Source organism: Ips typographus, linkage group LG4, assembly GCF_016097725.1.
Source record: "Ips typographus isolate SLU linkage group LG4, UJ_Ityp_2.0, whole genome shotgun sequence".
NCBI classification, from domain to species: domain Eukaryota; kingdom Metazoa; phylum Arthropoda; class Insecta; order Coleoptera; family Curculionidae; genus Ips; species Ips typographus.
Window position 1 is genome coordinate 8,588,468 of NC_138425.1, and position 12,847 is coordinate 8,601,314.

Sequence of the window (12,847 nt, forward strand, 5' to 3'; positions counted from 1 at the left end):
TCAATACTCAAATCCTAACTAAATAACAATACACCACGATTTTGACATGGTTTTTACATACATTTTAATGTTGAATCTTAATGCCGCACTCAATTAGCATTATTCTTCGGCAAAACTGCAAGCGTCGCCCATCAGAAACGCCTCAATCTATGGAAGGACAATCATTAATCACATTACAGCGAGACGTATTCTCTCATTCATCAATTTTAATAAATACGATTCGTTAATGGAAATTTGAAATTAATTGCCGTTCGCCGTATGTCTAATATACGAGTAATGCCAAGTTCAATACAAAAAGTCGACGCCGGTCACTCTGTAATCGTGCCTAGGGCGCAACCTCGTTCAAATTGTATTATTTGTTCTAGTTTCGGAGATTTGATACAGTGTCACGGATATATTATGCTTAAAACTGACTACATTTTAGATTTATGCATTTATGGTTCAATTTTTGTGGATTCCACAAGTGCGGCATTTACGTAAATCGCAGCACTGTAGGTAGTTTGTGATTGGTCAAGAAAAAGCAGCAAGCTGAAAGTTGGTTTTTTTTGACCAATCACAAACTACTCACTGTGCTGAGATTTACGCAAATGTCGCACACATGTGGAATTACTAATACAATTTTCAAGCAATAGTAGAATAGGTTTTAGGTACATCTATTAAAACTATTACGGTAATATTTTGTTTGGTTTAATAAAACATCGAACTATAATTGCTCTGTTTTCTTGACTACTTCCAATTTACTCCACCAGCAAACAGCCATCACTGACAAAAAAAAATTAAACACAAGTTCGAAGAGAAGAACATCAACAAACAAAGCGTCGAAACGGAGGCGACAAGCCTAATTGATCGAAAACAGAAATAAACCACTTTAAACACATGGAGGGATCCGAATTTGGTGTGCGGCCCAATGCCATTTTAATAGTCGCATTTATGTCGCGCTCTGTGAAATTGATTTCCATAAAGCCGCTAAAGTTCATAAAGCATGCATGTGTTTGTGCGCCCGTATCTGGAAAACGAGCGGTAATGTCAAAGCCGATTTGTCGCCCCCGATTAAAATCGTACGTTTTCCGTTTTTGAATTGGGCGAAACCGATAAATGTTTGTTTGTTTGATTGATCGCTCAAACTTTAGCCTATTTAATCGATGTTTTCGTAATTATTGACACTCGAGAGGGTTTTCGACGTATAAATCTGTTGATCTATGATTAGTCAAGTTATTGAAAAAAACTGCAATAAATGTTGGCTAGAGGAACTGCACTAGCAGTCAAGAAAGGTCTTTATGTACGAAAAATGTCTATGAAGTTGTTTTTTTTTTAGATGTTGTACACTGTACGGTGATGCATGTTCTGAAATTTCACATTAGACAAGGGATAAGAGCATCATTTTGATTGGCAGAAAAACAAAATTCTTACCAGTTCCCCGTGATGCGCGGCGTGTTCACTATCCAGCTTGCCGTCTCCGTCTACGCAGAAGACGCACTTGCTCTGCGGGTTCCAATCGAGCTGCGCAGCGTCCACGTCGTTCCGGGTGGCGCCGTCGGCGCCTCCGCCACCGGCTTCCGGTGACGTTGCTTTGGCTTCTTCTTCCTCCTCCGCCTCCTTCACCGCAGGCTTTCGAACACTGAAACCAAGGTCTAAAGTCTAAATGCTATATCCAAAAAAAAAAATGAGTAAAAGATCTATTTCTTTGTTCACACCACACGATTAGTACCCCAGAATTAGTAGTTTATTAGTCATCACGTATTCACTCGATAGAATAGCATATAAAACGACTTTTCTCAATCAAATGTTTAAACAAATACCAACATTTAAAGAAGTAAGTTTCACCTAAAATATTTACTTTCATAGTGTTCAAAATTAAACTGAATTCTTCTGAAAATTTTCTTAGTCCCATATCTGTCAAAAATATTCTGTTGTTAAGGTGATCATTCCAAACTAATTGAACTTGACACATTTTAAACTTATTAGCGAATAACGTTATACCTCTTTGGGCTGCCAATTGGCTGGTTGTTCTCCTTCTGAGAACGCTGAAAACAGTCTTCCTCTGACAGTAAATTGTTTGTACGTTTTATGTTGTTGTTCAGTGGTTGCAAATAACTTCTTGACATGGATTCTTGGTAGATTTTCCATTTCCTTCGACCCATCAACTCCTCAGCGATGCGTTCCAACCCTGCAACGAAAATCATCGTTTAAAAAAAAAATCACTTAAGGCGTTAAGTAAAATATAAGTGCACGACCTAAATCTGTCGCCGAACAAAGACCTTGCCGCATAGTCTGCGGACTAGCTTGCATTCTTAGATTTTTCCAGTGTCCAATTAAACTTGCTGACGGCCAGAAATATCTCAATTAAGACCGAGCTGAATAACTTTTCAGGCAAATGGCGTGGGGGATTTTGTTGTTTGTAGAATATAGCTAAGATGACGTCGCAGTTTCTTGCCAAAGCCAACACGTCTTCTTTTTTGTTAACCAACCAAGGTACTTAAGGTTTAACAAAGACCTAATTGCATCGCCAATGTTATGTTTTCAAAGTTGGTACTAATGATTTAGTAGGTATATTTTTATCCATGTGATTTTCATCTTGTTTAATATAATCTATTTTTAAAAGAATTGTAAAATAAACATTTAAAACTTATTACGAATGAATAATCTATGATTATATCGTGTTCACTTAAAACTACAGATTCTCGGTAATCATTATCAAATTATAAAACGCGTAAAGAAAAAAACCCATAACCATTTATGTGTACATGTTAACTGGGTTTTTAGTTTTAATCATACAATCATGCAACTCGACCATTTTTCCTAATACTAACAAACTTAAATTAAAACGTTACTCTCATAATTATACTTTAAAAAAACACGGCAATTTACTTAATAACCCACATAAACGAAAAAGAGTTGTACAAAGGATCATTCAGGTTTGGCTTTACCAGAGCCAACGGAAAAACCGGCCTTTCGCCCTGGGAAATTATTAATTATTCCCTTTGCCATTTCCGAGAAACTGCTGATGTATGCGCGCTTTTTTTAAATTTTAACCTATATTTTTTTTAATTACGCACATGTACGCATTTTTGCTGGGGGCCTTGCAAGCGAGGGGCTTTCATATTTAAGTGCACTTTTAAATGCATTCGTTTGCTTTTAGCTCAACGAACTACAGGAAAAAAGCATTACGCACCGCATGCTGCCCGCCCGGTTTTCCTCCCCATATCAGGGCCGCACTTTTTATATTACTTCACCCTTTCACTTTAATTTCAATTAAGTGTAATAAACCATGAAACATAGATCTAGCAGTTAAAGTCATTTAAATAAACACAAGTAGCGCTTTTCAGTAATGAAATGGAGGTAAAATGTTTGAGTCCTACCCTGTTCTCCTTCGGTTTTCCGTACTTTTTTAATGAACACGCACCGCAGGGTCCCCGTAGCTTTAATTGTAATTTTCGTTCGGCGACTTTTTTTGCAATTTAGATGCATTTTGCGTGTTCAGCAAAGCACCCCCTACTTCGAATTAAACCGGGTTTTGGGGTGTACCATACCCATCAACGGCGCATTTGCTAAAAAGTGAATCGCTTTAAAACGGGAAAAAGTCTTTTTGGGGTAAAAGACCGTCAAAAACATCAAGAGTTCGTCCACTCGAACCAAAAACAAGCAAAAGAACTCCCTAATAGCGGAATCCAATTTCTTGAGCAACACGTTGCCGCCCCTTCCCTGATATTGTCTCCCTCTCTGGATATCTGCGGGAAAAGAAAATCGATAAAATGCAGAGTAATGAACTTTCCAACTCTTTTCCTATCGTTTTTAAGGTTCTGGATGATTGAATTGGACAGTGCAATTGACTAAAAAGAATACTGTGTTCGATTTGGATAAGTAATTTTTATGATATCAGTGCTTAATGACTCTAGTTCAGAAGAAGTCTGTTTAAAACCATTGGTTTTTTAGTTTAATTTACTAAAACTGTCACCAGACGTAATTAAACGTATGAAGAACTTCACTTCAATGTTTGTTATTCTAGCAAATATATTTAAATTAATTAGTTTCACTTACTTTATACAATTGGTAAATGAATGGTCATTGATAAGGTTATGTCTTTTTAGCATTAGACAGTTTGAGCAACAGCTTAACGGTTGTTATGTAAGACATTGTTTCTCAAAAACATGGCTGAAGTAAATCCGAAAGGAAAATAATGAAGGACATACAATAACCTAAGTTTGGATAGATGGAGTGTTCATTTTAGAATTGCAAAGTAACATGACACCATCAAGAATTTAAACTTGTTTTGTTATTAAATTCAAAATTTATTTTGCCACTTTGACTTTTTAGCTTTGAATTGGTAAAAGCTCTAACGTGCAAAGATTGTTGTGTAGTTTCTCACTTTTCGATCTTGATATCTTGCGCACCAATTAGTTCTGTTTAGAATGCTAACGAAAGCACTACCGTGTTGAATATTTAATTACCAGAATGAGCGATGAACTGAAGAAATGATAAAAATGAACCTCAACCAAACCTAAAGTGACTTAAGTGCATCTGTTTGAAGCTAGGCTAAGAAACGATTAAAGATGGCTCCTAGTCACGATATCTGTGGGCACGACACAAGTTCGTTTACAATTAACAGGTTTTCTTCTATGTCGAGGACGTTACCATCAACTGTACCCTCAATTCACAACAATTTCAGATAAACGATCTAGTTTATATTGTAAACCCACCTAATTTCAGATTTTTTTTTATTAGAAATATGATTTGTTGTTAACTATTTACTTGGCCTTAACCAGCCAATAAACATTAGTCAACTTGCGAAACCCTTACAAACACACACACAGTAGGAAAATATGTACTTAATGGTTGTTGTTGTCATTGTGGTTGCATTGTCCTCGGTTTTGTTGTATCGCATTCTCGGAATGCGAATTTGATTGTGATTCAGCTGAAATGATTTTTGTGTCGATTTCGGAATACAGAGTCGGCTCGTCCCAATGAAATTCGCGAGTGCGTAATTAAAACAGGTGTCGGTGACGAATCGTAATTTGACGATGCGTTGAATCGTTTGAAAATTTTAGGAAAGTTGGAATTTGAGAGAAAGCGTCAGCTCGAGGACGTGTTTTAGCTTTCGGCTAAATTTCTTTCGACACCAATTTGATCGTCGAAATTAACAGTGTAAATCTTAGATGGGTAACTTGGTCCAAATACGTATAAAACGACAGTGCAATAACGCTTACATATTTTGTAAACAATCTTGTTTGTTTGAACAAAAAAAAAACACTTTGAAACGATAAACTACACTTTTGCTTTCTAATAGCGTTTCCTTGTATGAAAATCCCTATCGCAGTAATCTAATTTCTCAAAAAAATCAATCTCAATAAACTTTGACAGATATTTCAGAAAACGTTCATATGATTAATGACATGATTTAGAACTTAGAGTTAAGATTAAGTATGTTCTGAAACTTTACTAAAGTAACTGTTTGTTAAGGCTTTTTTCGAGGCTTTTCTTAAACAAACGTGACACCACAACTGATAATAAACTTTATTTTACTTCTAGAATGGTAATGGTAGGTGTGGATGGTGACAGATGTACTGCGACCTTATTAGATCTACTGTACCCCATACAGATACAGAACTGAAGAAGATTTAGTTCCTTTAGGAATTTCAGGATCTTGACTGGGTCTGTTCGAAGTATTTCTTCTTGAAGGCGGCCATAAGAATTTACAAAATTATCATCTATATCTCGGACACCAATGACAATAGATTTTTTCTAATTACGTCATCGTAGTCTAAGTGAAAAAGTGCCTTAATAATGTCTTTCAAAACTCTCTTTGGCTTTGTTAAAGAGTGTTTAAAGTGCAGCCTCTGACGTTTTCCCAATTTTCCAGAAAACGGAGAAAGATAGTTTAATTTGGAAACCGGAAATAAGTTTCACATAAAATTCTCTAAAATTTCCCCATTTAACCGTACTCTGTAGCTCTTACCGTTTTCGAGATCCCAATACATGTAGAAGCAATTTGGGACACACTGTATACAGGAGAGGTACTTTGTAGAGGTTTCTGGGTAAGGATCCTCGTCTGTCCAAAACTGTTCTGGCAATGTTAAAAAATGAGAAAGGTCCTAAATGTTTAAAATGATCCCAGAGACTTACCGGATTTTGAGATTTAGATTAGGATTAGAAATATTTAGAAACTTCTAGCATCTATAAAATAATTCTTCGTATGTTATCAGTGAACTCAGGGGTACTTAGAGGCCTCTGGCATTTCCAAAGTGATTTTAAAAGCATCTGGCAAATCACAAAGTTTAGGACACTGCTAGACGAACCTTAGTAATAAATAATTTGGGAGCCTCTAACTATTTCCAAAATGAGTCTAGAAGCCTCTGGTAATTTTCAAATATTTGCAGATGGTAACACTTTCTTAGGTCTCTGGCAGTAGTATTTTTAGAGGCTTCTGGTAATTCTAAAGTAGAATTCAAAAAACGCCTGGCAAAGATAAGAGTTCTACCTTTTCTACAACCTTGCCAGTACTTATTTCGGCTTTGACGTCATTATACTTTTCTTTGTTTGCTGAACCAAAATAATAATAAAATTGAATTGAAAAATCCTGTTACACTGAATAACTTCTGTGGGTGTTTTTTTCACCCACGAGTGCAACAGAATCCGCTTTTAAACAAGGAACTACTGAAACCTATGAAAACTAAAAAAAAAACTTAGTCTAATCCTAATCAAATTAGCAGGCCACCAGGACTGCAAAAGCTAAATTTACATACGAGGTAAACCGATCCTGGATGGGTAAAACGACACCGTTTCAGCGGCGCAATAACAAAATAGCAAACCGAAATTGGCATAGAAACTAAGGTCATCATCACACTCGACTGCTTCGTTAACACGTTATTTTATGCAAAAATAACGTAGAAAAATGAAGGTTGTTTTTGTACGCTCGAAACGCGATACCTTTTACTATACCCGGTGGCTCTTAAACTGCATTCTAATTACGGGTGTTGAGCCCGTTAATGGCCCGGCACACAACAGGCGAATGATAACGGGGCAAAACTGGAAAGTGCTGATTATCCCCGGGGAAATGATTTCATTAGGGAAGGTCGTTAAACTGGAATCGCTGGTATTGATTTCTTCGGATGATGATGAGTCAGAAAGTCTTTGATGACAAGTCAATCTCACCAGATTTGACTGAACAACGGTGGTTATTGTTTTTCGTTTAATCATGTCCACTTTATCGGTCTTTCATAACCGCATATGTTGAGATTGGATAGTGTTCGTCATTTGTTTTGCGATGTAACGAAACACCAGGCCCGAAATCACAACGAAAATTTCACGCTGCAACAGCAGCAATTCTAAAACTGATGCATGAATAAATTGAACCGATAACTACTGGGAATGCCTATTTAATATCAAGTTCGAATTGAACTAGATCAGCATGTGGGGTATTGGAACAAAACATGACATTTAATTTAAAACAGATTCGGCTAGCGGTTTTGTGTTATTGTGAATTGGTTACTACTGTAACAGTAAATGATGTGACATTAGTGGATTTCCAACCTGTACAAGCTAAAACTTCTCAGATATTTTTTTCCAGAAACTTACTCTCAATAATTACTACGAGTATATTGTCCACATGCTCTAATTGGAGAATATCGGATATACAGTATTCACACATCAATATTGTACTAACCACTTTCAGTGTATAGGCCACGATGCCTAACATATCATTTTTACATAAATATAAATAGGATTAACAAGCAGGTTTGCTTAATTATGCATTTGCAGCTGTCCAACCAAACATGCTGTAGAACGTCGTTTTTTACTTAAATACATTTAAACACGTTTAATTACTACTTATTTAAGTTCTAAAAAACCTACTTGCCTTGCTATATAACCAAATATAACACAGTCAAATTGCACCAGATCAAAAAACTGATGAAATCATCAAAGAAAAAATGGTTTTAAGCCTAAATTAAAGTGTAACAACGTTAGTAATTGTGTTTTGCCTTATGTCTGAGTCATGTTACTGCAGGTAAGTTTTTAAATTAGATGTTTTTCATTGTAAAAGCGAAAATTGGCACACCTAAAAAGAGAGAACGTGGAATTTTCTTTTGTTAAATTTAAGTATTGCCGCACGTTTCAATTTTTTTTGATTTATAATTTTTTGGTGTAATTTCTATTGTAAGCCTATTGCTGTTGTTATGACTGTAATCAAAAAAATTCTGTTGTACAATTAATTATGTCAAACGAACTCTTTTTTCTTGTTTATATTTAAAAAAAATACTTTGTGGTGTTAGTGTTCCATCAGAATAAATAAATGCTGACATTTGCTGCAAATGTAAGAAACTAAGAATAACTTTCCTTTTAAAGTGTCTATTGCTTTGCCTTCAAACTTTTGCCCGGAATAGGATCTTGTCAACGTGGGACTTTAAAACTTTTAAATATAGTTCCATAAATCGAAATTTTATAAAGTCGAATAGATATCGACACGTGGATAAAACCAAATTGAGCAAACGTCTTTGTTTTCATGAGTTTAGTCAAGTTTTAGAGTTTCTAGTTTGATGACGACTACCAATAATCTGCAGTATTAAATAATATAAATGTTCACTCCATAGTGCTTAAAAAATGTAGATAGAAAACTTTTTAAGTCATCAGGAGTAAAGTGTAACAAACGACTAATAAGGTTTCAAAAGAATAATAACTATTACTTTCAGTTATGTTTAGTTACTCCTAAACTATTCAATTGAGTAATTGAAGAGTTAAAATATTAACCAAACTAAAGCATTCTTCCAACATTTCTCGACACTTAAATAAAAAAAGTAAACTTTTACTCTTACAAATCAATCTAACTAAACTCCATTGCTTGATAAAGTAATGACACCGAGTTATAATGCCTTTAGTACATGTAAGACCTGTGTTTAAAGGGATTATGATAGTCACGTTTGATTGTCTCGACTGATTAAGAAGATTAATGTTCTTGTTGACTGTTGTAAATGATTTGAATGTTACAGTGTAATGTTTTTTATTAATGTAGTTGTGAAGAACTACTATACAATGCAATATAACATTTCTATAGACTATTTTTAATTAAGGGCTGAACTAACCTAACCCTACTTAGTCTGTTTTACACTCTTAGTACCTCAGATGATCTCCCAGATGTCTATTATTACTAAAAAAATACTTTATTGTCAGATAAAAATTTAATTAAGTAATATCCAGTTGTTCTAGATTTGCACTCTTAATAATTCAAGTTGTCATTTTGTTGGTTTTATCGAAAAATCAAATATTCAGACTGCATTTTCCTGAAAACGGTTAATGATAGGTACAAGTTATGTTAGATAAAATTGGTTAGAATTACAAACAACATGCGATAAGAATACAAAACAATGTATTTGTAACCTGTGAAAATTAAATTTGGGTCATGATTTCATTTTGGATCGAATTCCATTGTTTTGGTGGACAATTATAAAGTTGTCTGTGCGAATATTTTTTCTAAATGATGACTGAAGCGAATATTAGACTTTATCCGCTCCAGAAAAGAAGAATGGACAAATTATGTTTGACATGGTTGAGAAATTTTGAAAGACTGATCACTGATCAGTCTCAGAAAAGAAGAGCTGGCTAATTGCCCAAGTATCTCCACTTGGACAAGAAGCTCACAATGATCTAGTACAATATGATATAAATGATATGATGATATAAAATTACAGTTTTAAAAGGTTTCTTGTGGTTTTTTCTACTTTATCTACATTTCAACTTCATACACACCCTAATTTGATGATTTTGCCTCTAGTAAGTAATAATAAGTGTAAAGAAATTAATCGATCATTTTTGTTACACAAAACAAGCAAATTAGAGTTCATGAATGAACTCTAATCTGAAGTCAGTTGAAGAACGAAAATGCGTAAAGCTATCAAATTCCAATTATTAATACTGTTTTACTACAATACAATCATATTCTTCAAGAAAAAATTACATATTGTGTAAGTACAATTCAATAAAGAGAAATTTCTATAAAATGCAAGAAATAAATGACTTAACTCACATGATTCTATCATTACGTTAGTTAACTTTCGTATAGGTATGAATTTTGATTATTATGATAAGAATAATGATGTTTTGCATGGTTTTATCTTAATAGTTTGTTGTTTAATTGAAATTAAATTTGCCTGATTTTGATACCTGATTCAGTCTATCTGTGTGATACTTAACTTTATTGAGGTTTTGGCTTGAAATTAATAAAGTAGTTGTTTTCAAAATGGTTTCACATTCTCGTCGTTTTTCAATGATATCCATATTGCTTCCTATAAGTTCATATTGATAGATCGACGATATTAAAAAAAAAAATGGAGGAAACAATACAAAGACCGGAAATAATTCTTTAAGACGTTTTGAAGATGTTGCCTATATTTGGCGAGTTGTAATATTATAACAAGTTTTGAGTGATTTGAAAACCGAACAAAATCCATTGGAGAGTGTTAGCTAACGGCTCGTCTAAACTGGTTTGCGCTTCTAGGACGTCATGCACTCAAGACAAAAATACAGTAACGAATACAAACATGGGCGTAATAAACCAGACACGTACTGAACTTGGATCAAAAACTAGATTCGAGCGTTTACCGAAGCGGGCAAAAACGGTGCCGTTTTAGATTCTCGACAGAAAAAAAATCCGTATAAGGCCATCTAATGGGCCCAGTTTGGTTTAAAATTCTCGCTAAAACTTAAACGACGTCTAAGCAGTATTTGAAACCTGTTAATTGCGGTATTCTTGAGCTTTTGGTCTTTTTTTCTGTACAGGCCTGCTGACCTCTGCTGGCATCAGACGATGATAAATATTTAATAGAACAATTGTTGAGGTATTAACCTACCTTGTCTCATGCTAGAGGAGTTGAACACCGTAACCACCAAAAACTGCTGATTGTTTTTTGAGTTATTTTCAAGTGTGCTTCAAATTTTGGACGTGATCACTCCAACTTTCTTATCTATTATGCTCATCGCAGGATCTGACTGAAATTGATTCCCATCCTTGACTATTTGCCTTTCAATTTATGTCAAAAGCTAGTCCGTCTCTGTTGAAACTATCAAAATATCTCTAGTACCTACACTTAGTCACTTGTACGATAACAAACTTATATCAATTATCGCATAAAAAATGTGTAAATGCGTCCCGAATTGATAAAGATGCTTCCTACGTCCGAATCGAGAAGAGATAAACAAATACCACTTATATTAATAGATCGCCAAATTGTATTGTCAATTTTTTACCTAAAAATATCAGATTAATCCAATCTAGCTACGTCACTCGAGTGCCAAACTGAATGGGAACACAATGCTGAAAAGCACGGCGCTGGTTTACGTTTTGACTGAATTATTAACAACAATCAAACGATGATTCGCAGATTTTAAAACTAACTAGGCGGAACGTGAAGTGAAAACCAGATGGCCCAAAAAAACGACCGCCAATGAAGAAATGGTTGAATAAGCGTCGCCAGTACGCCAAAATGATGTTTGATTTCCAAGATTTCTAAAAACGCACTCTGAAACCCGATTTAGGTTCATTTTTTTGTGAGGTTACAGATTCTATTAACAATAAGATTGTATTAAAAAATCAAGTAATCAGGATTTTCAACTGACTGAAGAATGATAATGTTAAAAAACAATTATGATGAGTGAAATAAAAATAAATTAAATGTACACCAATACAAACTCAAATTACAACATTTTTCCGCGCTAAAAAAAGTAAAACACATTTTTGCACAGTGTTAAACCCTGGGTTCAGAGGATATATATCCAGTGATATATGTCATGATAAATATCATGATATACATCTTGATATTTACAGCTTGATATATATCCGATATATTCGATATTTTTATTAATTGAATAAAAACCGGTTTCAGTTATTCAAAGCATCAAAAAATTATTATATTAAGTATCAAGAATATTACGTAAGCTTTACTGAACGATGACAAAGTTTGGTTTTCTAATTTGTCTGAGATTAGTAAAGCTGTTACTGTGTGTCGAGAAATAGATAGTTTTCAGAGTCGCATAATAAAAAGTTAATTTTTTTTGTATAGAAATAATATAAGTTATTATAAAAGGATTTGTGTTAAAACAAAATATAGCTTAAGTAAGCATAAAACAAAACAATTTTTTTAGTTTTTTATATTTTTTATAGCTAAGTATATGAAGATTGAAAATAATATATATCAGATGTCATGTGATATGATATTTATATAAATATCATGATATTTTCAAACCCTGGTTAAAAGTTAGTACCAAAATAATTATAAGGTACAATAAACTTTACATATTTATTAGAAACATTTACATATTTATTTAGCTTATAATTAGATATGTACTATTTATATCTACAAATAACTACCTATTAGACCAATTAACACCTAATTAATAAGAGAGTAAAATGTTTTATCACACAAATTTGCACTTTTTATTTAAATTGTTTGGTTTAAAAGTACATACACCTTAGACAGGAAAATTACTTGTCTCTGCTTGTGAATTTAGATTATTAAAAACTGCAAACTTGGTATAGTATACAGGGTTAGCAGTCATCCAAAACGTTTATTAAAGGTTTGTTGGGATCAAGTCTTAGAATCTGTCACTTCCGGTTTAACTGGAAGTAGATGTCACTTTGCTTATTTTAAATGGGAAACCCTGTATATTTTTGCATTTTTGGACTCTGCTTGTTATATCAGAAACATTTTGAGTATAATATCCTATACCTAAGTATTAACGTTTTAACGATATTCAAAATAAAAATCTGTCTCTTAAAAAACAAATTTTACAGTGGAGTGTCGCCTTAGTTATGAAAGATGTAAACGTCCTATTTTTTAAAAATGTTGACACATAGTTTAAA

General features: G+C 33.8%; 2 protein-coding genes across 10 annotated transcripts in view; one reads left to right on the top strand and one right to left on the bottom strand.

Moving 5' to 3' along the window:
• LOC145727961 (RCC1 domain-containing protein 1) overlaps positions 1–12,847 on the top strand; it is a 68,078-nt gene that overhangs the window by 28,086 nt on the left and 27,145 nt on the right. The window contains exon 5 of one of the 4 annotated variants that reach the window (XM_081977839.1): positions 5,527–5,660. The exons of 2 other annotated variants lie outside the window; for them this stretch is intronic. In XM_081977839.1, coding sequence (XP_081833965.1) covers positions 5,527–5,528 — 2 coding nt within the window. In that variant the 3' untranslated portion in view covers positions 5,529–5,660. Of the gene's footprint in view, positions 1–5,526; positions 5,661–12,847 lie in introns of those variants that run through there. One more of the 4 variants, XM_081977834.1, reaches the window with a different exon arrangement.
• Eip93F (Ecdysone-induced protein 93F) overlaps positions 1–12,847 on the bottom strand; it is a 66,456-nt gene that overhangs the window by 24,644 nt on the left and 28,965 nt on the right. For 5 of the 6 annotated variants that reach the window (XM_081977819.1, XM_081977817.1, XM_081977818.1 and 2 more), the window contains 2 exons: positions 1,981–2,167; positions 1,411–1,618 (listed from right to left, as the gene is read on the bottom strand). In XM_081977819.1, coding sequence (XP_081833945.1) covers positions 1,411–1,618; positions 1,981–2,167 — 395 coding nt within the window. Of the gene's footprint in view, positions 1–1,410; positions 1,619–1,980; positions 2,168–10,838; positions 10,912–12,847 lie in introns of those variants that run through there. The other variant, XM_081977820.1, reaches the window with a different exon arrangement.